The 25,647-nt window shown below is 37.1% G+C and overlaps 2 protein-coding genes across 2 annotated transcripts in view; both read right to left on the bottom strand.

Moving 5' to 3' along the window:
• Positions 1-13,528: 13,528 nt before the first annotated feature.
• LOC150077661 (uncharacterized) lies at positions 13,529-13,708 on the bottom strand. The gene has a single exon (XM_090384989.1). The coding sequence runs from the start codon at positions 13,706-13,708 to the stop codon at positions 13,529-13,531; it is 180 nt and encodes a 59-aa protein (XP_090241115.1).
• Positions 13,669-25,647, bottom strand: part of mRpL53 (mitochondrial ribosomal protein L53) — a 60,949-nt gene continuing 48,970 nt past the window's right edge. Inside the window, exon 3 of the mRNA XM_090385193.1 lies at positions 13,669-13,929. Within this exon, the coding sequence (XP_090241319.1) occupies positions 13,775-13,929 (155 nt within the window). The 3' untranslated portion in view covers positions 13,669-13,774. The remainder of the gene's footprint in view (positions 13,930-25,647) is intronic.

The raw sequence follows: 25,647 nt of genomic DNA, 5'->3' as shown, positions 1-25,647 counted from the left end.
CATTTGTCAATGTTAAACTTCAGTTGCCACTTCTCAGCCCATCTGCCCAAATTTTCTAGATCCTGTTGCAGTAGCACACTGTCATTAACAACCCTGCCAAACTTTATATCATCTGCAAACTTCGACACTAAGCCTGATATACTTTCATCAGTGTCATTGATAAATATACAAAACAGTGGACCCAACACCGAACTCCATGGGATTCCACTAAATAACATTAGTCCACAAAGAGCAGCACCCATTGATTACCGTCTTCTCCCACTCAACCATCCTTTTATCCATTGTAGCAATTTACCTTTAATACTATTCTGCTCCAATTTGTACAGTAGTCTTCTATGCACAACAGTGTCAAAAGCCAAGTATACGATATCAAAATTATTTTTGATTCCTTTGATTCTAGTTCCTTTGTAACCACATCATAATATCCAATCAAGTTTGTCAGACAAGACTTTCCCTTAACAGACCCATGCTGTGTCCGAATTATTGCTGCAGTCTTGTCTAGATGATCGTGCAATGCATCTTTAACCAGTGACTCCATTATTTTATCCGAAAACTAACTGGTCTGTAATTACTTGTCACCCTTCGATCCCCCTTTGTGAATTGGGGATACGTTTGCACATCTCGAGTCTGTGGGGGACCTCCCCTGAGTCCAAGGATGCTCTCATAATTATGGCTTAGGGTTTGCTTACTTCCTTTGCCGCCTCATTTAATATAACTGGATAGATCCCATCCACCCCAGGTGCCTTTCTTATGTTTAACTTCAACAATTTCTCCTCCACTTTGCTCTCAGTTATTAGAAAACATTAAGCACCATGCTACAATTTGACAATCTTCTGGCATTTTCAAACCTTAAACTGCAAACCACTCTGACAGTAGTAGTGCCAGATTATAAATGGAACCTTAAAAACTTTCCAATACACAGACATTGAAGTCTCTACTGCATGCTATTTCTATAGTTATTTCCATGGGCACTGTTCTTCAGCATCTAATTCCACCTCTCTTCAAAACCAGTCTGAATATGTACCTCAACTAGTCAATATCCAGTCACTGTTAAACTCCAAACTCAAGAGATAAAATTTTCTTCTTCTTCCTCATTTATCCTTTCTACCTCTGTTTGGAACAAACATGTTTCTCCATTTATATGCATTTTTTAGAAATTATAATACAGAGAAATTTAGGTCCAATATCAATAAGTATCTTCTACCTATAGTTTCTAAAATCTTTTGTCTAATATCTGTCTATCTATAGTTTCTAATATCTTTTGTGTTTGGGATCACCATTTTAAAAAAGAACATACTGTGGCATTGCCATGCAAGACGTTGGCTTCTGCTATGGAAATTTTCATTCGAAGAGCACACCAATGTGTGCTCTTCGAATTAAAGTGCACACTTATCAAACTATCTTTCATACTGCTATTATCGAGAAATTTAACATTAACTGCAAGTTTCTACAGCAAAACAAAGTGTAAATAATACAGTATTGTCTGGATAATCTGAGGTAAATAGGACCAGAGCAGTTTGATTATAAGAAATGATAATAAAAAAAAAGTGTATTTTTATTTACTTTTCACAAACTAACCTAAACAAACCAATGAAGGTATTACATAAGTATAAATTCAACCCCTCTCTTCCAGAGATAAACTCAGATTAACAACACTACTGTAATTTAGAAAACAAAACAAAATCCCTACATTGTTTTATTGTATCTAGTACTTTACATTTTTGGTAGCATTCAGTAAGTAAAAGAACCTGAAATATTACTATATAAGCATAGTTAAAAAAAAAAAAAAAAATATATATATATATATATATATATATATATATAGTGTGTAATGGGTATATAAATACAAACACTGATGTTCTCATGGGTTAAGCTATTTATTTAATGCAGAAATCATTACAATACAAAGTTTTATGATTATTTAACATATACAAAAAAAAAAAAAAAAAAAATTCAAATGGTAATTTTCAGAAAATACAGTCTATGTGCTTCTAATGAATCTGTGCCCTTGTCCTCTCTATCATATATTTATGCTTTTCTAAGAGAAAGCATCTTAATGAAGTGAAGGCAAGATGAAAGTTTATCACTGATGTTATAAATCTACACTAAAATAAAAACATCTGTAATGATGTTTTTATTTTATCATCCATCCAGAATTATACTTTAATAAACCTCAAAACATTTAAGGTAGCCATGGTAAAAATAGATTGTGTTCTTGGAAAGGGTACTCTATATAAACTAGACTAAAACAAAACAATGTAAAATAGTTAAATAGCTTGCCATCATCATCATCCAGAACAAACATTTCAAGAATATTTCAAAAACATTTGTATCCCACATGATTATGAGCTGTGCTTTTTTTTAAATCAGAAGTATGGAATCACTTGTTGTGTTGCTATATTAACAGAGTCAAACATAAGGTTACATGCATTTAAAATGAATATAAATGTTTGGTTAACTACTGATCTTTATTCTAGCAGCTGAAATGATTAACTTCGATACTCCAAGTATCCACTTTGCATATCAATTTAACATCAACTGGCTTGTCTGCTATTCAGCAGAGTTCTTAGCATTGTTACTTTTTTAGTATTCTCTAAACATACTCATATTCTCTAAACACAATCTTAGGTAGATAGTAATAAAAAACCATCTGTTTTTATCTTAAAATCTAAGATACCAATCAAAGAATACTTTTATGCATGGAAAAGTTGTCGTCATGCATATTGTATGAAAGTTGTGTATGTGTCTTTCATAGAATATGAAAGAACCTTGTATTAAAGCCCTCTGTTGGTCACTGTCAGAGGAAAGTTCAGTCAATAAATTGGTATCTTAGATCTTCATACAATAAATGCAGAACAAATATTAACCTAAAAAAAAAAAAATATGCCTAAAATAGTAAAAGTGACAAACTAGCTTTCAGTTATATTTTAACAGGCATTTATGAAATTCAATCCAAGCATGAAGCTATTGTCCTTATTTACATTTCAGTTACTATACAAAGTGGTATATGACAGACTAACAGCTGTTGACAATTCATCTTGGACCTCTAGCACCTTTAATTGTAAATCTTATTGTTTATTAAAATTTAAAAAGTGCAATTTATACAATACAATTAACATTTTATTACAAATTCATTAATTTGTTTATTATAAATGTTTTTAATTATGTGTTAGAATTTAACATTTTCTCACATTAATGAGACAGATTAAAAAAAAAAAGCTGTTCCAAACCATTTTGAAGTGCTTGCTAACCACACTGATAGCTCTTGTATTTGTGGGCTGACACACACACACCAGTGTAGCATTACTGAAATAAATATTTTTCATGTATTTTCTCCATGTACAATATCCAATCTCACAAACAGCATTTATGAAGGACCAAGTAATTGATCAATGTTAAGTTTTTTTTTTTTTTTTTATTTGGTGTATCCCTTTAAGTATCACCATTTGCTTATACAGAAACTCCCTGACTTACGGAAATTTGACTTTACGTAAGTTTTTGCCGGCCGGTACAAACTTAAAATCGTGGAGACGTTTTTACATCCCATAGGAATAAATGGAGTATCGTGAAAATATCGTAATGTGAACCCAATAACACTTTTTTTTTTTGGTAATTCGTTCCAAGACCTTGGAAGTTGAAATTTTTGATATATAACTAAGCTATTTATCTCTCTAAAAGGTCCTTTTTATAATGGAAATTGCACCACACTTTCACCGTTTCCATTATAAGAATCAATTTTGAACACCTTTGTGTTATTTTTATAAAGCACGTTTCTGGCAGTCACAACCAAAAAACAAAATCAATTTGCACTTTTGGGTTTATTGGACTTTTCTGTTAATACATCTAATTATAAATGGGTAGTAAACTATCTTATTGCATTTGTGATAATAGCAATTGTGTGGGTTTTTACCGTTATTATGGTGAAATGTGTTCCTCCTTCAACAAAATCTTCAAAATGATTTGAAGATTTTTATATGAATAAAAAAAAATTTTCAGACGCTTCTCTTCATTCCTATTTACTTGGAAAATTAAATGCACTAGGCATAATCCTTATGGGTTTTGATAATTAACTATATAATATCGGTGTAAATACACCATAGATAACCCATAGATTTTAGCTACGATTGTAGCGTAGAAGGCATCGTTTTAATTGTATCTCATAATGTGGTTGCCTTCACAACAAGATAGCTACTATTGAATTACTTCAAATAAATAATGCTTCTCTAGTAGAGAAGGTGTATTTATACCGATATTATATAGTTAATTATCAAAACCCATAAGGATTATGCCTAGTGCATTTAATTTTCCAAATACATTACCACCACACCCTTCTGGCATCTCTCATAATGTGGATATAACTTTGCAACTGAGATGGCTTGTTGTATTACCTACCCGCCCACTGCTGATGAAGCCAAAAAGCTTCGAAACAATCGTCTGGGTGGTGGTACGCTGAAAATAAAGAAGCGTTATTTTACTAGAGAAGAAGCGTTATTCTACTAGAGAAGAAGCGTTATTTATTTGAAGTAATTCAATAGTAGCTATCTTGTTGTGAAGGCAACCACATTATGAGATACAATTAAAACGATGCCTTCTACGCTACAATCGTAGTTCAAATCTATGGGTTAACTATGGTGTATTTACACCGATATTATATAATTCCTATTTACGTATTACAATGGTGAAAGGAAAGCAACCAACAAAAAGTGCAAGTGGTGGCGATGCCAGGAAACAAAACAAAATTGATTTAGAAATGAAGATGAAAATGATTAAGAAGTACAAAGCAGGACAAAGTTTGTCATCTATTGACAGAGAATTAGGTCTCGCTGCTTCAACAGCAAATACTATTTTAAAGGACAGTGCACATATAAAAGAACATGTCAAAGGATCAACGCACTTAAGATCAACAGTGATCACAAAACAGCGTTCAGGTGCTATATTGAAGATGAAACAGCTGTTAAATGCACGAGAATTTCCAGAATGGTACACAAGCAGTGGGTTTTAATCTGTAATCTCCCACTGCATTAGCCCCAAGCAAGAGCGTGGCCCTATCTTTTGACGCCTTGAAACTGGCATTGTATTTTCCTCTTTGGCAATGTATATTCAATCTGACATTTTTTTTCAATACAGGGCAGTCTCAATGTTAAAAATTTGCTGCATTGAATAGCCACCTTTATCAATAATTTTTTCCAACACACAATTTCTCTGCAGCTGCAGAATTGGCACTGGCAACTTTAACATTGTGGAAACCAGTGCGATGCTTGAACCTATTAAACCACCCGTTGCTTGCCACGAACTTGGATTGGGGTTTGCCATACTTATCCTTAATATCTTTATAAATACTTGTTGCTTTTGCTTGAATGGTCGTTAGACTTGGGGGTACTCTTCTGAAACTGATTTTCCATTCATATTATTAAAGACATCAAATAAAGCTACCCTACCCTGTGCATTTCCGATCGAACCAGAGAGCATGGATAATGTCTTTGAGGACTGGTTTAAATGCTGCTTCATTCCCGAGGTTGAAAAATATTGTAAAGACTATGTTCCTTTCAAGATTTTGCTTCTATTAAATAATGCTCCTGGACATCCTACGCATTTAGATGATTTCAATTCGAACGCGAGAGTCATATTTCTACCACCAAACATGACTTCACTCATCCAACCTAAGGATCAGAGTGTTATTTCAAATTTAAGAGCATACTATTTATGCACATTTGCTCAGGCATTATCTGCAGTAGACTATAAGAAAAATTTTATGTTAAGAGACTTTTGGAAATCTTACAATATTTACCACACCATCTTAAACATTAAGGCCTGGGCGGAAATTACTAAAGGTTGTTTAAATGGCACATGGAAGAAAATATGCCCACGGCACGTAAAAGGCTTCGAAAAAGACGAATCATATGAAGAGGTTACATATAAGATCGTAAAGGTTGCAGAGCTACTTCAGTGGGAGGTTGATTAGTATTAGTAACGGCCGTATGGTGCAAGAAAGCCTATGGCTTATGCTGCACCAGCCAAAAAAAAAAAAAAATATCCGAACAAAACAATGATAAAAACAAAAATTAAATAAATAAATAATAATAATTAATAAATAAATAAAAATAATAAAATGAAATTAAAAATTAAATAAAAAGGAAATTAATCCTATCATCCTATGCGCTTCCCTTACCCGAAAGTACTATCCAGATGACCTTTGAATTTCCCCAAACTGTCGGCCTCTACCACCCATGAAGGCAACTTATTCCAGTAATTTATAACTCGCTGGCTAAAATAAAACTTCCTGCAGTCCAATCTAAACATTTCCCCCCCGTAACTTGAATTTATGTCCCCTAGTTCTAGCATCATTTATAATCTTGAAAATTTTGTCCTCATTCATTTTACTGATGCCTCTCAGAGCCTTAAACACCTCAATCAAATCTCCTCTAAGGCGTCTAGTTTCCAAACTCTGCAACCCACATATTCGAAGTCTTTCTTCATAAGGACGCCCTTTTGCCGATCTCACCAGGCGAGTTACCCTTCTTTGCACCCTTTCAAGAAGCTCGATGTCTTTCTTTAGGTGCGGTCTCCATACTTGAACACAGTATTCCAAGTGTGGTCTAACATAGGCCTTATATAATGGGATTATCACGTCCCTATCTCTACTTGCAAAAGTTCGATAGATCATCGATAGGACACCATGGGCCTTCCTTGCAACCTGTTTACAATGCTCAGAGAATTTCATGTCTGACCGTATCGTAACACCCAAGTCCCTTTCCTCCAGTACTGGGTTTAGTTGAACTCCACCAAGTGAATAAGTTATTTTGGGATTACTGTTTCCCAGGTGTAATACCTTACACTTTGTTGGATTAAAGCACAGCTGCCATTTTTCTGACCATTCTTGAAGTCTATCTAGGTCTCTCTGAAGAAGCTCAGCTTGACAGTGATCATTAACTACTCTACCAATTTTAACATCATCTGCAAATTTAGACATCACGCCCTCTATCCCTTCATCAATGTCGTTTATGAAAATTAAAAACAACAGTGGTCCTAATACTGATCCTTGGGGAACCCCACTTCTTACATCAACCCAATCTGAGGAATAGCCATTTATCACAACCCTCTGCCTCCTGCCCTGAAGCCATCCTTCTATCCATCTAAGGATTTTCCCAGTGATTCCAACCTGTTCCAACTTATAAAGCAACCGCTCATGTGGGACTGAGTCAAAAGCTTTGCTGAAATCTAAATAAACAATGTCGAAATTATTCCCTAAATCCAGCTCGTGAATGACCCTTTCGAAATAGCGAACCAGATTTGTTAAACATGATTTTCCCTTTACAAAACCATGCTGAGTATCCTTGAGAATTTCAATTCGATCCAAATGATCCTGAATTCCACCCTTGATCAATGCCTCCATGATTTTCCCTACTACTGAAGTCAGACTGACAGGTCGATAATTTCCCACTTCACTTTTAGAGCCACCCTTATGTATGGGAGATACATTTGCACTTTTCCAATCCAAGGGAATCTCCCCGGAGTCTAGTGATGCTCGCATAACCAGCCTCAGTGGTTCAATGCACTCGCTTGCCGCCTCTCTCAAGATTATAGGGTATATTCCATCACCTCCAGGAGCCTTACTAGTCTGTAGGCTTGAAAGTTTTTTCATTAAATAATCTTGCGAAATTTCAATATCATTAATTACATATTTTTTAACTTCGCTCCCACAATTTCCCATTGCCACAAAAGGCTTTTCATTTGTAAATATCGATGCAAAATAACTGTTGAGTTCATCTGCAACGGCAGCTGGTGTATTTATTACTATCCCCTTTCCCTTACGTAAAGGTCCGATCTGGTTTGTCCTGCTCTTCTTGGCATTTATATATGTGAAGAATTCTTTATCCCCCCTCTTTGCTCTGTTTGCTAGTGATTTCTCATAAACTGCCTTTGCCTGTCGAACCTTTTCTGTGGCTCTATTACACATCACCTTGTAACTGTTATAGGCTTCAGTACTTTTTATTGCTCTGTAACGTTTCCATGCCACCTTTTTCTGCTCAAGTAATGTGGCAACTTCACTATTCATCCAACTTGGAACCCTTCTCGTGGAGTATTTTTTTAATGGTATATACGCATTCAAGGCATCTGTGATTAATGTTTTAAAAGCGTACCACAGTTCAATTGTATTCATTCTCTGGGCGATATCTACCCAGTTAATAGAGGCCATGTAGTACCTTAAGGCATCGTAATTTCCTTTTCTGAAATTAAAACCCATTCCTTTGCCTTTTACTTCTGCTACCTCTCTCGTCATCATCCACCGTAGAACTCCGTGATCACTTCCTGTTACTGGTTCCTCTACTGTCAGCCCTGTTATGTCATCTGATTCATGTGTGATGATGAGGTCTAGGATATTCTTTTCTCTAGTACTTTCCCTGACATGTTGATACAAATAACAGTCATCTAGTTGATTTAAAAATTTTGTTCCCCATGTCGAGTTTCCTTCCCATTTACTCCAATCAATTAGAGGCAAATTGAAATCACCCATAATAAGGCACTGACGCTTACTTCCTCTAACTCCTCCATGCCTTTGATGCCAAAGGCATGGAGGAGTTAGAGGAAGAAGTGAAGGAATTATCTAGCGAAGAACTTATTGACATGCAGGTAGCAATAGTGAAAGAAGAAAATGCTGACAAAGCTCAAGATGAACCAAATGAGGAGCCGAGATGCTTCATCACCAGAGAGATAGCAATGGTATTTTGTGAAATTGCATCGGCAATGGCGAGGTTTGAGAAGATGGATCCTGACAGCAAACGACTTTTAAAAAGTTAACAGAAGGGTGAATGATATACTTGCTTGCCACAAAGAAATCTACGATGAAAAGAAAAACCCACCGTCCAGTCATCCATTAATGTTTTTTCGTAAGGTTGGGCGGCTGACCCCTTCTAAATCTCCACAGCCCTCAACCTCAGCAGCGGCATACTTATCACATGAAGACGTCAATTCTGGTTATGATGATCAAGAGGTAAAATTTACTGACGTTATGCCTGTCTCCTCTCTTTTTTGAAATTGCATGCTTTTGTAATTTTTCCTGTGCGCAAGATAAAAAATTGAATAAATATACTAAATAATTCTATTTACAAGTTCGTTGATTCAGCAAGTGCTGCACAAGCATGGGGGAAATTCCGACTTATGTAGAGTTCCGTGGAACGCAACTATTACGTAAGTCGGGAAGTTCCTGTACTTTCATATAAGTTTAGTACTGTTAACTTATAAAAGAAAAAGCTTGCTTCTTTTTTTTTTCTTTTAAACAGATCAAATGTTCTCTTTTCTTCATACCTTAGAGCAATGGTTCCCAAACTGTGCTCTGCAGATCCCAAGGGATACGCAAAGTTCCCAGGGGAATCATGGATAATATCCACAGTGGCTACTTTGAATTTTACTTATTTTTTAAACTAAAATACAAATATTGTTACAGACTGGATGTTGCACCCAACATTAAAATTCAGTTGTCTACAATCACTCCCAACTTTAAAGGACTTTGTGAGACAAAAAAAATTAATACCATTCTTCACACTAGCAGCCTATGAGGTACAATTAACTGTATACTCAGATAGTGACAGTTTATTATTCAGTTATTTTTTGTGTCAGTGTAAAGGTAGATTGTAAACATATAATAAATCAGTTATGAGATGTAAATTTTTAATATCTATCATCCGGGACTCCATATTTAAGTGAACTAGGATGCAAGGATCTGTGGTTATTTTTTCAAAGCCAAAAGGGGTCAGTGAGCAAAAAAAAATTTGGGTAACACTGCCTTAAGAGGTAAAAAGGCATATTTTGTCATTTTCCAGGTGGGTGTTCAAAAGTAGTACCAAAGCTAATATTTTAAAAATATGCTTCTTGAAGAATTCCAGTCTTATTGCCAATATAAATTTGTCCACTTATTCTTGCTATATTTAGCAAGCTGTAAAAAATGACCACAGACCAATGATTTGCATTTCTGCAAGATTATATGGCACATACAACTGATATCACCAGAAAAGTTTCTTGAATCAAGAATAATCATTGTATCACTTTCTTGCATTGTATAATAGTTAAAATAATTATTTATTCACTCAGTCACATCAAAACATGAAAGAAAGCAATACAATAATTTATCAACCATCACAGCTGCTAACTCTGCTGTTGCACTGTAGAAGGTAATTATCTCTAATTCCAGTTTTCACCAATACATAAAAGTAAAGCATTCTTTCCAGACTTTGGGGATGTAAGAAACCAATATGAAACATTCTTGAAAGGTAAACAAAGCTGTGCATTCATTTCTACCTTTAATGGAGAAGAAAACTCACGGGATTTACTTTTTTTTTTTTTCTGATTGTGCTAACAATTATCAGTCAACCAAATGTCTGCACACATTTAGATTTTTGATACATTTGTTTCATATCAACGTCTACTGTTGCAATTTGCCAACTTACGAGTTGTCAAAACACATTGCTGTTGTGGACAGTAGGAGACAGGCAAAGAGTTCCTTTGCCTCATCAAACACCTTGCCGGCTGGGCTAGCCGGGTAGGTAAAGTGCCTGCCTGGCAACACAAAGGTCGCAGGTTCGATTCCCACCTCAACCTGGATATCATGATGGTGCCGAACCAACCGGCTGGTTGGATATCCCGGCCACGATACACAAAAGAAGCAAGAAAACTGGTTCCTTTGTGTATTGCTCACATCATACGAAATAAATAAATCAAACACCTTACAGTTCCTGATGACAAGATCATGGCGTCCTTTGATGTTGTTTCCCTATTTACCTCTATTCCAGTCTAACAGGCTGTCGTATGTGCCAGACAGCTTTCAGAGAATGACCCCAGCCTATCGGATAGAACAGCACTATCTACAGAAGTTATCTGTGCTGCCCTTAACCTGTGTTTGTCAAGCAGTGTCATCACATTTGGCAATTCTCTATACAAACAGATAGACAGTATGGCTATGGGCGACCCCGTCAGCTCTGTCATTGTCAACATCACAATGGAGGAGTTGCAGGAAGGCATAGCCGGTACCAATCAACATGTGGTGCAGGTATGTGGATGATATTTTGACCATCATCCCCTGAGGTTCAGATGCAGTCTGTTAGAGTACCTCAACTCCCTATCCCCCTTCACCCAGTTCGCTTTGGAACTGGAAGCAGATGGAACACTTCCTTTCCTACATGTTTTGATGAAGCAAGTGGGCTCTCATCTGGAAACCTCAGTATACCAGAAACCAGTCTGTGCTGATAGCACAGTGGCAGCGTTACCATCTTCCTCACACCAGGTGGAAAAGGCCAGAGTTCAAATCCCCATCGATGACGCGAGGAACTTTAATGGGATTTTTTCACTCCGTGGCTGAGTTAGTCTGTCTCAGGCATAGCTAGCAAGGTTTTTTCCCCCAGAAACTGGGGTTTTTCGTCCAGCAAAACAGACAAATCAACCATAGAACACATGCAATTAACAGATATAAGAGACAGCGCGGCAGATGAATTTAACTATTTGGGTGACTAAATATAATAGTGTGGTTTTTTTATACCAGAAACCAATGTGCTGTGGGCAATTCATGAACTACAGGTCAGCCCATGCCCCTTGTCATCTAAACAGCACTGATGCACTCTACTCTCTTGAGCTTGGAGCCATTCCAGCTCAGACGAAGCCAAGTGCACAGAGGTTTCTAGAGTAAAACTGACCTCACCAATTGTGAATACCCAGCCCGTGTGTTAAACAGGTGCTTACTACAAGCACAAGAGCTTGCAACTCATCCAAGGCCCTCGTCCCCTCGCGATAGTGACAGTGTACCTACTGCTTATATTCCATATTACCTGGGCGTCTCAGACCAGATTCTAAGATCCCACGTGAGTACCGCATGAAAGGCATACAACTTCCTGGTAGGAGGCTACAATCTCCGGTCCCGAGATTAAAAATGCCCATCACCCCTCTCTTATGCAGTGGTATTATGTACTAGATTACTTGCCACGATTGTAGCAGCTTCTATGTAGAGCTCCAGAAAAACTGAAAGCTCTAGATGTCTTCAGGATCGCCTCACGGTACATGACAGGTCCATCCACCTGGGTGACTGAGCACTCTGCAATCGCAGAACATTTTTGGTCAACTCATCATGACCTCAACCCCAGGTGCGATAGGTGAGTGACCAATCTCGACACTATCACCGCCTATGGTTAGAATCCCATATATCCAGCTGTCAAAGTTTTAAATCGCAGTAGAAGTACAAGACTACACCCAATTTTGGAGTCAGTAGTTTTGAAACACTACAAATGCTGGCAGTAATCCCATGTGGGTACTGCACATCAACAACAATTGCCTGATCTGGCCTAATGAATGAGTGAACACTCTCGTGTTCATGTACGTGCTCTCCCAGTAATCTGAGCAAGCTCAGCCTATTTAGTTTAATTCCATTCCTAACATTATGTTAGGTTTGAATTTCTGTATGTATGTACCATTTTTGCTGAGGAAGGGGTTCGTTACCCTGAAAGCTACTTGTATTAAAACTTATTAAATTTATTTTAGTTATTGCCTCCACTGGCTCTGCTGTATTCTCTTCTTCTAAACCATGGAAACCAGTGCCATGGGTCCATTCTCTTTAAAATTGTCTTTTAAAAAAGCATACTTATGGTGTTTTTATTGTAAGGTGATAGGGGGAGAGAGCATCTTTCTCAGTGGAATAAAAAAAAATAAATTTTTCTCAAAGTTAAAACTGAAATCAAGACTAATATTTAGTAGATTTTAATATCAAATTGATGTTTCAGCACAAATAAAGATTGATGACAAATCTCCTAAACCAAAAAAAAAATAAAGAGTAGATATACCAAGCATATTCATTACTTTTAAACTATAACAGCATGTAAAAGAGTCATTACCACCCTTTGTTTTCAGAAATTAGAATACAAGCAATAGGTACTGAAACTCCATCACAATTCTCATAACTTATGCAAGTTGAGAACTATTCATAATTAATAATCCAGAACTTTCAAATTCACTAAAATATACTAATTTTGGCATGCAATGATGTATCACATTAGAATGCAAATTAGTCTTATTATGAAACATTAAAAACTTTTCAGAAAGAAATAAGTGTTTATTAATTATAAGTACAATCTGCACCATACAAGGGAAAGTTTCTTTACAAGGATAACCATTAAATGAACAAATTCTTACTGTAATTTAGTTTAAATTATATTCAGAAGATTAGAGTAACAGACATTATTCAGTCGTACTGTACTTCCACTTTCTTGAAAATGAAGAGTTTTAATATCATTATCAAAAGAGAATACAATTAAGAAAACTAAAAATGAAATTGAAATCATATCTTAGAGTATGGTTTAGCATTCCAACGTATCGTTGAGGTAGAAGTGTAAATGAATTAATTGAAATAGGTAAAAACTGTTTTATATTTGGCAATATTTTGAATAAAACAGCATTTAAATAAACCAACTTTCTGCATTCAATGAAAATAAAAAAACTTATGCTAAAATGAAAAAAAAAAATACATACTATAAATCTATAATTTACGGTCTTATTCTACAGGTTTTAGAGTGATAAACCTTGATAATATAAATGCAAGTAGAAATGAAGCTACTGTAATGAAAACAGCAAAAATATAAAATGTTTCTTCATCAAACACATCTGCAAATGCTGGTAACTGACCATACACCTTATTAAAGAGGTTTGCTTCTGATTTATATGAATGCTTCATGATTAAATTAACTTCAAAGTTACCTGTCACAAAATGACAGTTATTGCACTTGTAAAGTTAGTTACTTTACTTTGCAAATTTAACACTCTTCTTTATTAATGATGGTGCAATGCTTTCAGATTCTGGTGGAGTGTCGTATCTGCTTAAAATCTTCAAATATTCTTCTACTATTTCCAATTCAGTGAGGTTGGTGGTCTTGAAGATAATTTTTTGGCCACTATCTGTGTAATACATTGGAAAACAAAGAAAAACAAATTTCTAATTACAAACAAAATTACCAAGTCAAATTTATGTAATTATCTAATGAGTTCAAATCTTTTTCTGTTAGGAACTAAAGTGAATTAATACAGATATTTTCAAAATATCAGATTTGACAACTAGTGAAGTAAATAGAAAATATTTTCCAAAAGACTATTTTCAAAAAAAAAAAAAAAAAAGTTTCTTTTATCCATTAAAATTTATCTGAGGTCAAATTTTTTATACATATAAACTTACTACAAATTATCTTGAGTGTCAATCAAATTAAATTTTAACTATCAGAATAAAAAACCAATTAGGTTTTTTATTGTAATAGCTAATATTAAAATATCATTATCATCATGATAGTTAAAATTAAAATACCGAAATTGGAGTAAAACTGACGGGTAACAAAATTTTTTTTACGGAAATCAATGACATCACTTCCCAAATGGCATTAATGATGCCAACTCAGTCACTAATGTTGATTCGGTAGAGTAAGTATGCAAGAATAGAAGCTTTGAAGCCACCAAAGAAGCCTCTAGTGTCTGAAAGGAACAAGTTAAAAAACATAGAAACAGAAAAAAAAGATGTAGACTTTAATAAAATCTGCTTCACAAGATTTTGATCAACGTCAACCATCTAAGTAGCATAAGTGAGCAAGTTTCAATTATAACATTTAAAAATTTAAACAGTTTGATTCAAGAACTCAACAATAAAAATTCTTTCTTGCAGTAGTTTTTGGTTATGGTTTTCAACCTTTTTTTAATAACGGCACCCCTAAGTAATTTATTTTATTTTGTGGCACCCCTACTCAATTTTCTGCCTGTTAGATCCAATTCTCTCTCTGCATGTATATATATATAAAATAGTTATTACAATATTGTTGTTATTTGGTTTTTAGGAGCATTAGCAACTAAGGCCATATTGCTCAGGGTATATGCGGTGGTCATTCCCTGATCTTTCCACATCCTCTGTATTTTGGTGGTCATGGGCTCGAACCCGGTCTAATCAAGAAGCGTGTGCTACGCACTGCTGCTCCTTCCCATCTGGCCATGGAGGTGCCCAGTTATTACAATAATATAATTATAAAAATTACATTTCATAATACAAATTATATGTATACAATATATAATAATTTTATTCTTTATATAGAGATAGTAGTAGTAGTAGCAGCATGTGATGCAAGAAAGCAAGTGTATGAGCTTATGCAGCTTAAGCCAAAAAAAACAAAAAAAAAAAAAAAACACACCATTCCCTACAAATGCCTGTCCAGTTCCTCCTTAAATTTATTTAACCTATCAACTTCCACAACGACAGATGGAAGTTTGTTCCTGCAATTACCCACCTGCTGGCTAAAGGCAAATTTCCACACATCTATTCTACCTCTGTCTTTTCTTAATTTGAACTTATGCCCCTTAGGTTCGTAATGATGAGAGCCCTATCGATCAATTCGGCCCTGGAAAGATTGTGCAGGGCTCAAGGGGTAGAATTTTTTTCAGCCTGGTCTGTACTTGTTAACAGGAGAGACTGCTTCTACAGGGATGGGATACACTTAAATAGAAAGGGTGCAAGAATGTTTGCTGATCCTATCGAGGCAGTGTTAGGTGGGTCGGAAAACTGCTAGATTGGGAGGGATTAGCATTAGCAGAGGCATATGATGCAAGAAAGCAAGCTTATTCAGCATCAGCCAAAAAAAAAAAAAAAAAAACAACCACTACTCCCATTTAACCCCTCCATTCGTTCGAAATACCTGTCCAGCTGAGCCTTAAATTTGTTTAGGCTATCAACTTCAACAACAAGCGATGGAAGTCTATTCCACAAACCAACTGCCCGCTGGCTAAAGGCAAATTTCCGCACATCTATCCGACAAACGTCCTTCCTCAATTTGAATTTATGCCCTCTCTGGTGATTATTATGAGCAAGAGGAAGAATCCCATCGGCATTGAGCATGCTCAAGCCATTCAAAGCCTTATACACCTCTATCAGATCACCTCGCCGATGCCTAGTCTCCAGGCTCTGTAATTTGCAAAACTTAAGCCTTTCTTCGTAAGAGCACCCCTTTGTTCCATTCACTAATCTTGTTGCCCTTCTCTGTACTCGTTCCAGCAGCTCTACATCCTTCTTGAAATGAGGCCTCCAGACCTGTATACAGTACTCAAGTTGTGGCCTGACCAATGCCTTATACAAGGGAATAATCACATCCCTGTCCCTGCTAGAAAAATTCCTGTATATCATTGACAAGACACTATGAGCTACTCTTGCAGCTCGTCTGCACTGCTCAGAGAACTTCATATCTGCCTGCACAATCACCCCCAGGTCCTTTTCATTCTCTACCACTGTCAGCGTAGTACCACAGAGTTGATACGTTGATCTGGGGTTACTGTTTCCCATATGTAGTACTTTACATTTGTCAATGTTAAACTTCATTTGCCACCTCTCAGCCCATCTGCTCAACCTTTCCAGATCCTGTTGCAGCAGCATAGTATCAGTAGTGTCCTTAACAACCCTGCCAACCTTTGTATCGTCTGCAAACTTGGACATTAAGCCTGATACACCATCATCAATATCATTTATAAATACAGAAAACAACAATGGACCCAACACTGAACCCTGAGGAACTCCACTAATAACATTAGTCCACGTTGAGCAGCGTCCATTGATTACCACTCTCTGTTTTCTGCCACTCAACCATCCCTTTATCCATAGCAGCAATTTGCCTCCAATGCCACACTTCTCCAATTTGTGCAGCAGTCTTCCATGCGCAACAGTATCAAAAGCCTTTCTAAGATCCATATATATAATATCAAAGTTATTCCCTGCATCCAGATCTTTTGTGACTACATCATAGTATCCAATCAAATTGGTCAGACAAGACCTGCCCTTAACAAACCCATGCTGTGTCTGAGCTATAACTGAATTCTTGTCCAGATGATCCTGCAGTGCTTCTTTAACCAGTGCCTCCATTAATTTTCCTGGAACCGAAGTTAAACTAACAGGTCTATAATTACTTGTGTCAGCCTTTGATCCTCCTTTGTGAATTGGGGTTACATTTGCACATCTCCAGTCCATGGGTACCTCCCCTGAGTCCAAAGAAGCTCACATAATTACGGCTAGGGGTTTGCTTACTTCCTTTGCTTTAATATAAGTGGATAGATCCCATCCACCCCGGGTGCCCTTTTTATGTTTATCCTCAACAATTTCTCCTCCACTTTCCTCTCAGTTATTAGAAAATCATCTAGCTCACGGCCAATGTTTACTTCACCTATGACATTCCCCTTCCTGAATAACTCCTCAGGTGTGAATGTAGATGCAAAATACTCGTTTAGATTGTTAGCCACCTGAGCTGGATCCTCAACTGTTCAACCATCAACATCCAGTGGACCAATCTGATTCATCCCTTTCCTTCTTGAGTTTAAATAGGTAAAGAACTCTTTTCTTTTTTTCTTTGCATCCTTTGCCAAGGATTTCTCATAATCTGCCTTTGCCTGCCTAATCTCCTTTGTGACTTGGTTACAGACCAACTTATATCTATCATAGGCTTCCATGTCACCCATTAATTTGTATGTATCCCATGCATTTTTCTTCTCTGCCATATGCCTCATTAGTTCATCTGACAACCATTTAGGCCTAAACCTTGAACAATATTTCTTGGTTGGTATGTAAAGTCTGGTAGCTTCCAAGCTTAGTTCCTTGAATGCTTCCCATTTTGAATTTGCTGTTGGTAACATCATCAGTTGGTCCCACTGTATAGAATTTAAATACTGTCTCAAACCATCATGGTCCCCTTTACGAAAGCAAAAACCCTTCCCTTCACCTCTGATGGTAGTTACCTCCTTGAGTAAATCCCACTTCAGCACACTGTGATCACTGCCACCCAGTGGTTCCTTTATCTGCAGATTCCTAATGCATGAAGAATCACTACTGATAATCAGATCAAGAGTATTACTCCCTCTAGTTGCCTCCCGAACATGCTGGTGTAGAAAACAATCATCCAATAAATCCACAAAAGCCTTGCTAGTGTGTGAGTGACCAATCCACAAATTCCAGTCAATATCTGGGAAATTAAAATACCCCATTATAAGACTCTCTGATTTACTGGCCCATTCTATTTCCCTGTACAGTATCTTATTATACTCAGAGTCAGTAGGCCTATAGCACACTCCTACTCTCAATTTTGATTTACCTATGCTTATGTCACACCAAACTGACTCGACACTGCCCTGTCCATCAATGTCGACTGGCTTTACTTCCTTGAATTTTATGTGTTTTTTAACTAATAGCATAACCCCTCCTCCCTTCCTATCCTTTCTGTAGACGTTGTACTCCCCAAATTCCAGTTCTGCATTCCTTATATCTGTGTGACACCACGTCTCTGATAACCCAACAATATCTGCCTTTGATGTTTTGAGTAATACCTCAAACTCATCAAATTTATTTACTAACTGCTAGCATTGGTGTACACGCAAGTATACATGCACCTGTTTCTATTCTTAGCTACCCTAACACAACCCATGTGTTTACTTGTACCGCAATGACCTCCAGCAGGGATACAATGACTAATAGATTAACAGTAGCCACTGGCAGAGGAAAGTGATTCTTGTACTCCTATTGTAATGAGCAGCAGCCTGGAAAATAAGATGCAGAATATTTCAGAGACTGCTGAAAATCATGGGGGTACAAGTGAACACATGGGTTGTGCTAGGGTGGCTAAGAGGAAGAGCAGGTGCATGTATACTTGCATATACACCAATGCTAGAAGTTTAGTAAATAAATTTGATGAATTTGAGCTATTGCTCAAAACATCAAAGGCAGATATTGTTGGGATATCAGAGACGTGGTGTCACACAGATATAAGGAATGCAGAACTGGAATTTGGGGAGTACAATGTCTACAGAAAGGATAGTCAGGATAGGAAGGGAGGAGGGGTTATGCTATTAGTTAAGAAACATAAAATCCAAGGAAGTGAAGCCAGTGGACATCACTGGACAGTGCAGTGTCGAGTCAGTTTGGTGTGATGTAAGCATTGGGAGATCAAAATTGAGAGTAGGAGTGTGCTATAGGCCTAATGACTCTGATGAGTATAATAAGAAACCGTACAGAGAAATAGAGTGGGCCAGTAAATCAGAGTCTTATAATGGGGGGATTTTAATTTCCCAGATATTGACTGGAATTAAGGGGCTGGTCACTCACACAGTAACAACGTTTTTGTGGATTTATTGGATGTTTGTTTTCTACATCAGCATGTTCGGGAAGCAACTAGAGGGAGTAATACTCTTGATTTGATTATCAGTAGTGATTCTTCATGCATTAAGAATCTGCAGATAAATGAACCACACTAGGTGGCAGTGATCACAGTGTTCTGAGGTGGGAGTTACTCAAAGAGGTAACTACCATTAGGGGTAAAGGGAAGGGGTATTGCTTTCGTGAAGGCGACTATGATGGACTGAGACAGTATTTAAATTCTATACAGTGGGATCAACTGATGATGTTACCACCAGCAATTTCAAAATGGGAAGCATTCAAAGAACTTATCTTGGAAGCTACTAGGCTTTACATACCAACTTGAGAAATATTGTTCAAGGTTTAGGCCTAAATGGATGTCAGATGAACTAATGAGGCATATGGCAGAGAAGAAAAATGCATGGGATAAATACAAATTAACACGTGACACAGAAGCCTATGATACAAGTTGATCTGAAACCAAGTTACAAAGGAGGTTAGGCAGGTGAAGGCAGATTACGAGAGATCCTTGGGATGCGAAGAAAAACAGCAAAGAGTTCTTTACTTATGTAAACTCTACAAGGAAGGGGATGAATCAGATTGGTCCACTTGATATCAATGGGTCAACTGTTGATGACCCTGCTCAGGTAGCTAACAAACTAAATGTATATTTTGCATCAACATTCACACATGAGGAGTTATTCAGCGAGGGGAATCTCAGAGGTGTGTTCAACTCTAGCAGTAAGCTAAAGAATCTTGTAATAACTGAGAGTAAAGTGGAGGAGAAATTGTTGAAGATAAACACAAGAAAGGCACCTGGGGTGGATGGGATCTATCCAGTTATATTAAAGGAGGCAGCAAAGGAAGTAAGCAAACCCTTAGCCATAATTATGAGAGCTTCCTTGGACTCAGAGGAGGTACCCATGGACTGGAGATGTGCAAATGTAACCCCAATTCACAAGGGAGGATCAAAGGTTGACAAGTAATTATAGACTTGTGAGTTTAACTTCTGTTCCTGGAAAATTAATGGAGGCACTGGATAAAGAAGCACTGCAGGATCATTTAGACAAGACTTCAGTTATAGCTCGGACACAGCATGGTTTTGTTAAGGGGAAGTCTTGCCTGACCGATTTGATTGGATACTATGATGCAGTCACAAAAGAACTGGATGCAGGGAATAACTTTGATATTATATACTTGGATGTTAGAAAGGCTTTTGATACTGTTGCATATCGAAGACTGCTGCACAAATTGGAGCAGTGTGGCATTGGAGGCAAATTGCTAATATGGATAAAGGGGTGGTTGAGGGGGAGAAGACAGAGAGTGGTAATCAATGGACACTGCTCATCGTGGACTAATGTTATTAGTGGAGTCCCTCAGGGTTCATTATTGGGTCCTTTATTGTTTTCTGTATTTATAAATGATATTGATGTCGAAGTTTGCAGACGATATGAAGGTTGACAGGGTTGTCAAGGACACTACTGACACTATGCTGCTGCAACAGCAACTGGAAAGGTTGAGCAGATGGGCTGAGAGGTGGCAAATGAAGTTTAACGTTTTCAAATGTAAAGTACTATATATGGGAAACAGCAACCCCAGAGCAACGTATCAACTCTGTGGTACTACACTGACAGAGGTAGAGAATGAAAGGGACCTGGGGGTGGTTGTGCAGGCAGATATGAAGTTCTCTGAGCAGTGCGGACGGGCTGCAAGAGTAGCTCATGGTGTATTGTCAATGATATATAGGAATTTTTCTAGCAGGGATAAGGAGGTGATTATTCCCTTGTATAAGGCAATGGTCCGGCCACACCTAAAGTACTGTATACAGGCCTGAAGGCCTCATTTCAAGAAAGATGTAGAGCTGCTGGAACGAGTACAGAGAAGGGCAACAAGATTAGTGAATGGAACAAAGGGGTGCTCTTACGAAGAAAGGCTTAAGTTTTGTTGCAAATTACAGTGTCTGGAGACTAGGCACCAGCGAGGTGATCTGATAGAGGTGTACAAAGCCTTGAATGGTTTGAGATGCTCAATGCTGAATGGATTTTTCCTCTTGCTCAGAATAATCATCTGAGAGGGCATAAATTCAAATTGAGGAAAGACAGATGTAGGATAGATGTGTGGAAATTTGCCTTTAGCCAGCGGGTGGTTGGTAGGTGGAACAGACTTCCATCGCTTGTCATGGAAGTTGATAGCCTAAATAAGTTTAAGGATCAGCTGGACAGGTATTTCGAACGAACAGAGGGGTGAAGTGGAAGTGGTTATTTTTTTATTTTTTTTACTTTATTTTTGGCTGATGCTGCATAAGCTTGCTTTCTTGCATCAAATGCCTCTACTAATGGGAATCTGAATAAGTGAAAGGATTCCATCAGAATTTAGTGTGCTCAATCCATTCAAGGCCTTATATACCCCAATCAGATCACCGCACAGGTGCCTAGTCTCCAGCCACTGCAATTTGCAGAACTTAAGCCTCTCTTGGTAAGAGGATCCCTTGATTCCCCTCACCAATCTTGTTGCCCTTCTCTGTACATGCTCAAGTACATCTACATGCTTCCTAAAATGAGGCCTCCAGACCTGTATGCAGTACTCAAGGCATGGCCTGACCATTGCCTTATACAGAGGGACAATCACCTCCTTTTCCCTGCTAGCAAAATTCCTATATATCATTGACAAAACCCCATGACCTGCCCTGGCAGCCTGTCTGCATTGCTCAGAAAACTTCATATCTGACTGCACAATTACTCCCAGGTCTTTTTCATTTTCAACCACCTTAAGTTTAGTACCACACAGTAGGTACGTTTCTCTGGGGTTACTTCTACCCATATGCAGCACTTTGAATTAGGTCGAGGTTAAACTTCAGTTACCACTTCTTATTCTTAGCCCATCTGCCCAAATTATCTAGACCCTGTTGCAGTAGCACACTGCCATATACTGTCATTAACAACCCTGCCAACCTTTGTATCATCTGCAAACTTTGACACTAAGCCTGATATACCTTTATCAATATCATTGATAAATATACAAAACAACAGAGGACCCAACACTGACCCTGTGGGACTTCACTAATAACATTAGTCCAAGAAGAGCAGCACCCATTAATTACAACCCTCTGTCTTTTCCCATTCAACCATCCTTTTATCCATTGTAGCAACTTACCCTTAATACCATTCTGCTCCAATTTGTACAATAGTCTTCCATGCTCAACAGTGTCAAAAGCTTTCCTGAAATCCAAATATATGATATCAAAATTATTTTTTGCATCCAGTTCCTTTGTAACCACATCATAATATCCTATCAAATTTGTCAGACAAGACTTTCCCTTAACAAACCCATGCTGTGTCTGAATTATTGCTGCAGTCTTGTCTAGATGATCGTGCAATGCATCTTTAACCAGTGACTCCATTATTTTACCCGGAACAGAAGTTAAACTAACTGGTCTGTAATTACTCGTGTCACCCTTCGATCCCCCTTTGTGAATTGGGGATACATTTGCAGATCTCCAGTCCGTGGGAACCTCCCCTGAGTCCAAGGATGCTCTCATAATTATGGCTAAGGGTTTGTTTAGTTGCTTTGCTGCCTCCTTTAATATAACTGAATAGATCCCATCCACCCCAGGTGCCTTTTTTATGTTTAACTTCAACAATTTCTCCTCCACTTTGCTCTCAGTTATTACAAAATCATTAATCACCCTGCTACAATTTGATAACCTGCTATTTTCAAACCTTAACTCCTCATGCATGAATGGAGATGAAAAATACTCATTCAGTTTGTTTGTTATCTGAGCAGGATCATCAACAGTCGACCCATCAATGTCAAGTGGAGCAATCAGATTCATTCCCTTCCTTTTAGAGTTTATATAAGTAAAGAAATCCTTGCTATTTTTCTTAGCATCTTTTACCAAGGATTTCTCATAATCTGCCTTCGCCTGCCTAACCTCCTTTTTTGACCTGATTACAGACTAGCTTATCCATAGGCTTCTGAGTCGCTTGATAATTTATATGCATCCCATGCATTTTTCTTCTCTGTCACGAGTCTCGTTAGTTTATTTGATAACCATTTAAGGCCTAAACCTTGAACAATATTTCTTAATAGGTATGAAACTTTTAGTAGCTTCCACGATTAATTCCTTGAGTGCTTCCCACTTAGAATTTACTATTGGTAACACCGTCAGTTGATCCCACTGTACAGAATTTAAAACTTTCTGAGACCACTGTACTCACTTTTACAAGAGCAAAAACCCTTTCCTTTGCCCCCTGATGGTAATTATATCTTTAAGTAAATCCCACATCAGTACACTGATCACTGCCACCTAGTGGTTACATTATCTGCAAATTCTTAATACACGAATGATCACGGCTGATAACCAGATCAAGAGTATTACCCTCTCTGGTTGCCTCTCGAACATGCTGCTGCAGAAAACAATCATCCAGTAAATCCACAAAAGTCTTAATAGTGTGTGAGTGACTAACCCACAAGTTCCGGTCAATATCTGGGAAGTTAAATCCCCCATTATAAGAAATTCTGATTTACTAGCCCACTCTATTTCTCTATACAATTGTTCATTGTACTCATTCAAGTCATTAGGCCTATACTAAGTAAACATAAATTATAGATCACCACAAAATTAAAAAAGATACTGTACACCTTTTTATAATGAAATAAACATAAATTTTTAAAAAAATAATAAGTTTAGTAACTTAAACCCAAATTAAATGGCACCCCTGGAACGTTGCAGCACCCTGGTTGAAAACCACTGGGTTATGACATCATTAGTCTACAAATGGATTTCACTAACTACTGAATTGTAAAAATACCAAATCTAATTTCAGTTAACAACCTATAAGAATGTTTCAAAGATGGCTAAACTTCCAGCTGAGCATAATCAAGAAGTATGCAAGAATAAAAGCTTCAAAGCCTCCAAATATGCCGCCCATGTCAACTAAAGGAAGAGTTCAAAAACATAGAATGAAAAAAAAAAAAAAAAAAAGCAAAGTTTAATAAAATCTGCTTCAAGATTTTGAGCAGCAGATTTTATTAAACTCTGAAAAATACATTTGGAATTTCCAACTGTGAAATAACGCCTATGAAAGCTTCTTCTATAACGCCTATTACTTCTAGAATTTCCAACTGTGACATAACGCCTATGAAAGCTTGTAATACTTGTCGAGCACCTCTCAAAAATGATTCCATTCCAACATTTTCGACGAGCAACGGTTTCCTTTAAACTGTTATTCCACCTCATCTGCCTTGACTGGATGTAGTGACAGAGGAGTTCATTTCTCCTTGTATGCAAATTAGAAGGCTAAGACACGGTTTCAGCCAATAGGGAATTTTCGGCCAAATTGTAAATGCTAATTTGATGATTGATTATTTGCCTCTGAGAATAGATGACAATTATTGCATTAATGTGGAGGGATGTTCTTCAATGAAGACATGGAATGTGATGAAATGAGTGAAGCTATACCTATTGAAAAAAAAAGTTTAGTCACTCAACAACAAATGCTTTTGTGGACCGATGACAAATATTTACAAATAGCTCCTGGTGAAAGAAATGTTCCACAAAGTTTACTTTTTTGATGAACATGACGAAGAATTGTCCTTTCCTAGAATTTTCTCTTGGTCAGTATTGAGGTTCCTTAACAAATCTCCAGTTCTTAGTCTCATAGAAATGAGACTAAGAACTGGAGATTCGTTAAGTTGCTTTTAAAACTGTCTGAAAAGACACTAAGCTTACCAAAAAACGTCAACTGCATTGAAAATAATTGTGTTTTTGAAATAGATTCCTAATTCAACTTATTACGGGACACAATGTAAAAGAGATCTGTTTGCGATGATCAGACAATTGAGTAAACCTACGTTCTTCTTGACTTTGAGTGCAAGCAAAATCGGCTAGCATAAATTGCAAAAAATTTTTTTATACAAATTTAAACATGACAGTTTAGATATATCTGACAAGCGAGCAGAAGTTCTTCATTTTATGGAAAAGGAGACATTAGTTAATGAAGATGCGATAATGTGCAAGATTCTTTTTAATAAATGCGATTCTTTTTTGGTTTATCATCATAACCCTGCTTTCTGACAGAATCATTCTTCTTACAGTAGATCAAGATATAATCTCAAGAAAAATCACTGCGGGAGTTCCCCAAGGCAGAGTCCTCTCCGGAGCATTATTTACTGCAGTAATCATTTCGTTTGTGCAACAGAGAGAAGATACAATATGTTATATCTTCTCTAAATGTTATATCTTTTCATTGACATTTATATCTAAATGTCAATGAAAAGATCGATTGAGAGTTACACAACTTAGGATCTACCTCCAATTTGGACTACTGATTAACCCTGCAAAATCAGCCCAAATTGTCTTTTCTTTGAAGCATCAACTTTCTCTAGATGGGATTCTCCTTCCAGTGGCCTATACATATGGACTTGGGAGTCTTCTTCAATTACAAACTGACCTTGAATCCCCACATAGACAAGCTCAT

This window comes from Mastigoproctus giganteus, chromosome 11, assembly GCF_048544385.1.
Source record: "Mastigoproctus giganteus isolate SK-2022 chromosome 11, ASM4854438v1, whole genome shotgun sequence".
NCBI lineage: Eukaryota > Metazoa > Arthropoda > Arachnida > Uropygi > Thelyphonidae > Mastigoproctus > Mastigoproctus giganteus.
This window is presented reverse-complemented; position numbering and strand designations above follow the sequence as displayed.

What these genes read in the sequence shown, in the direction of transcription:
- LOC150077661 (XM_090384989.1), bottom strand. Translation starts at nt 13,708, where the DNA reads ATGAAGCATTCATATAAATCAGAAGCAAACCTCTTTAATAAGGTGTAT.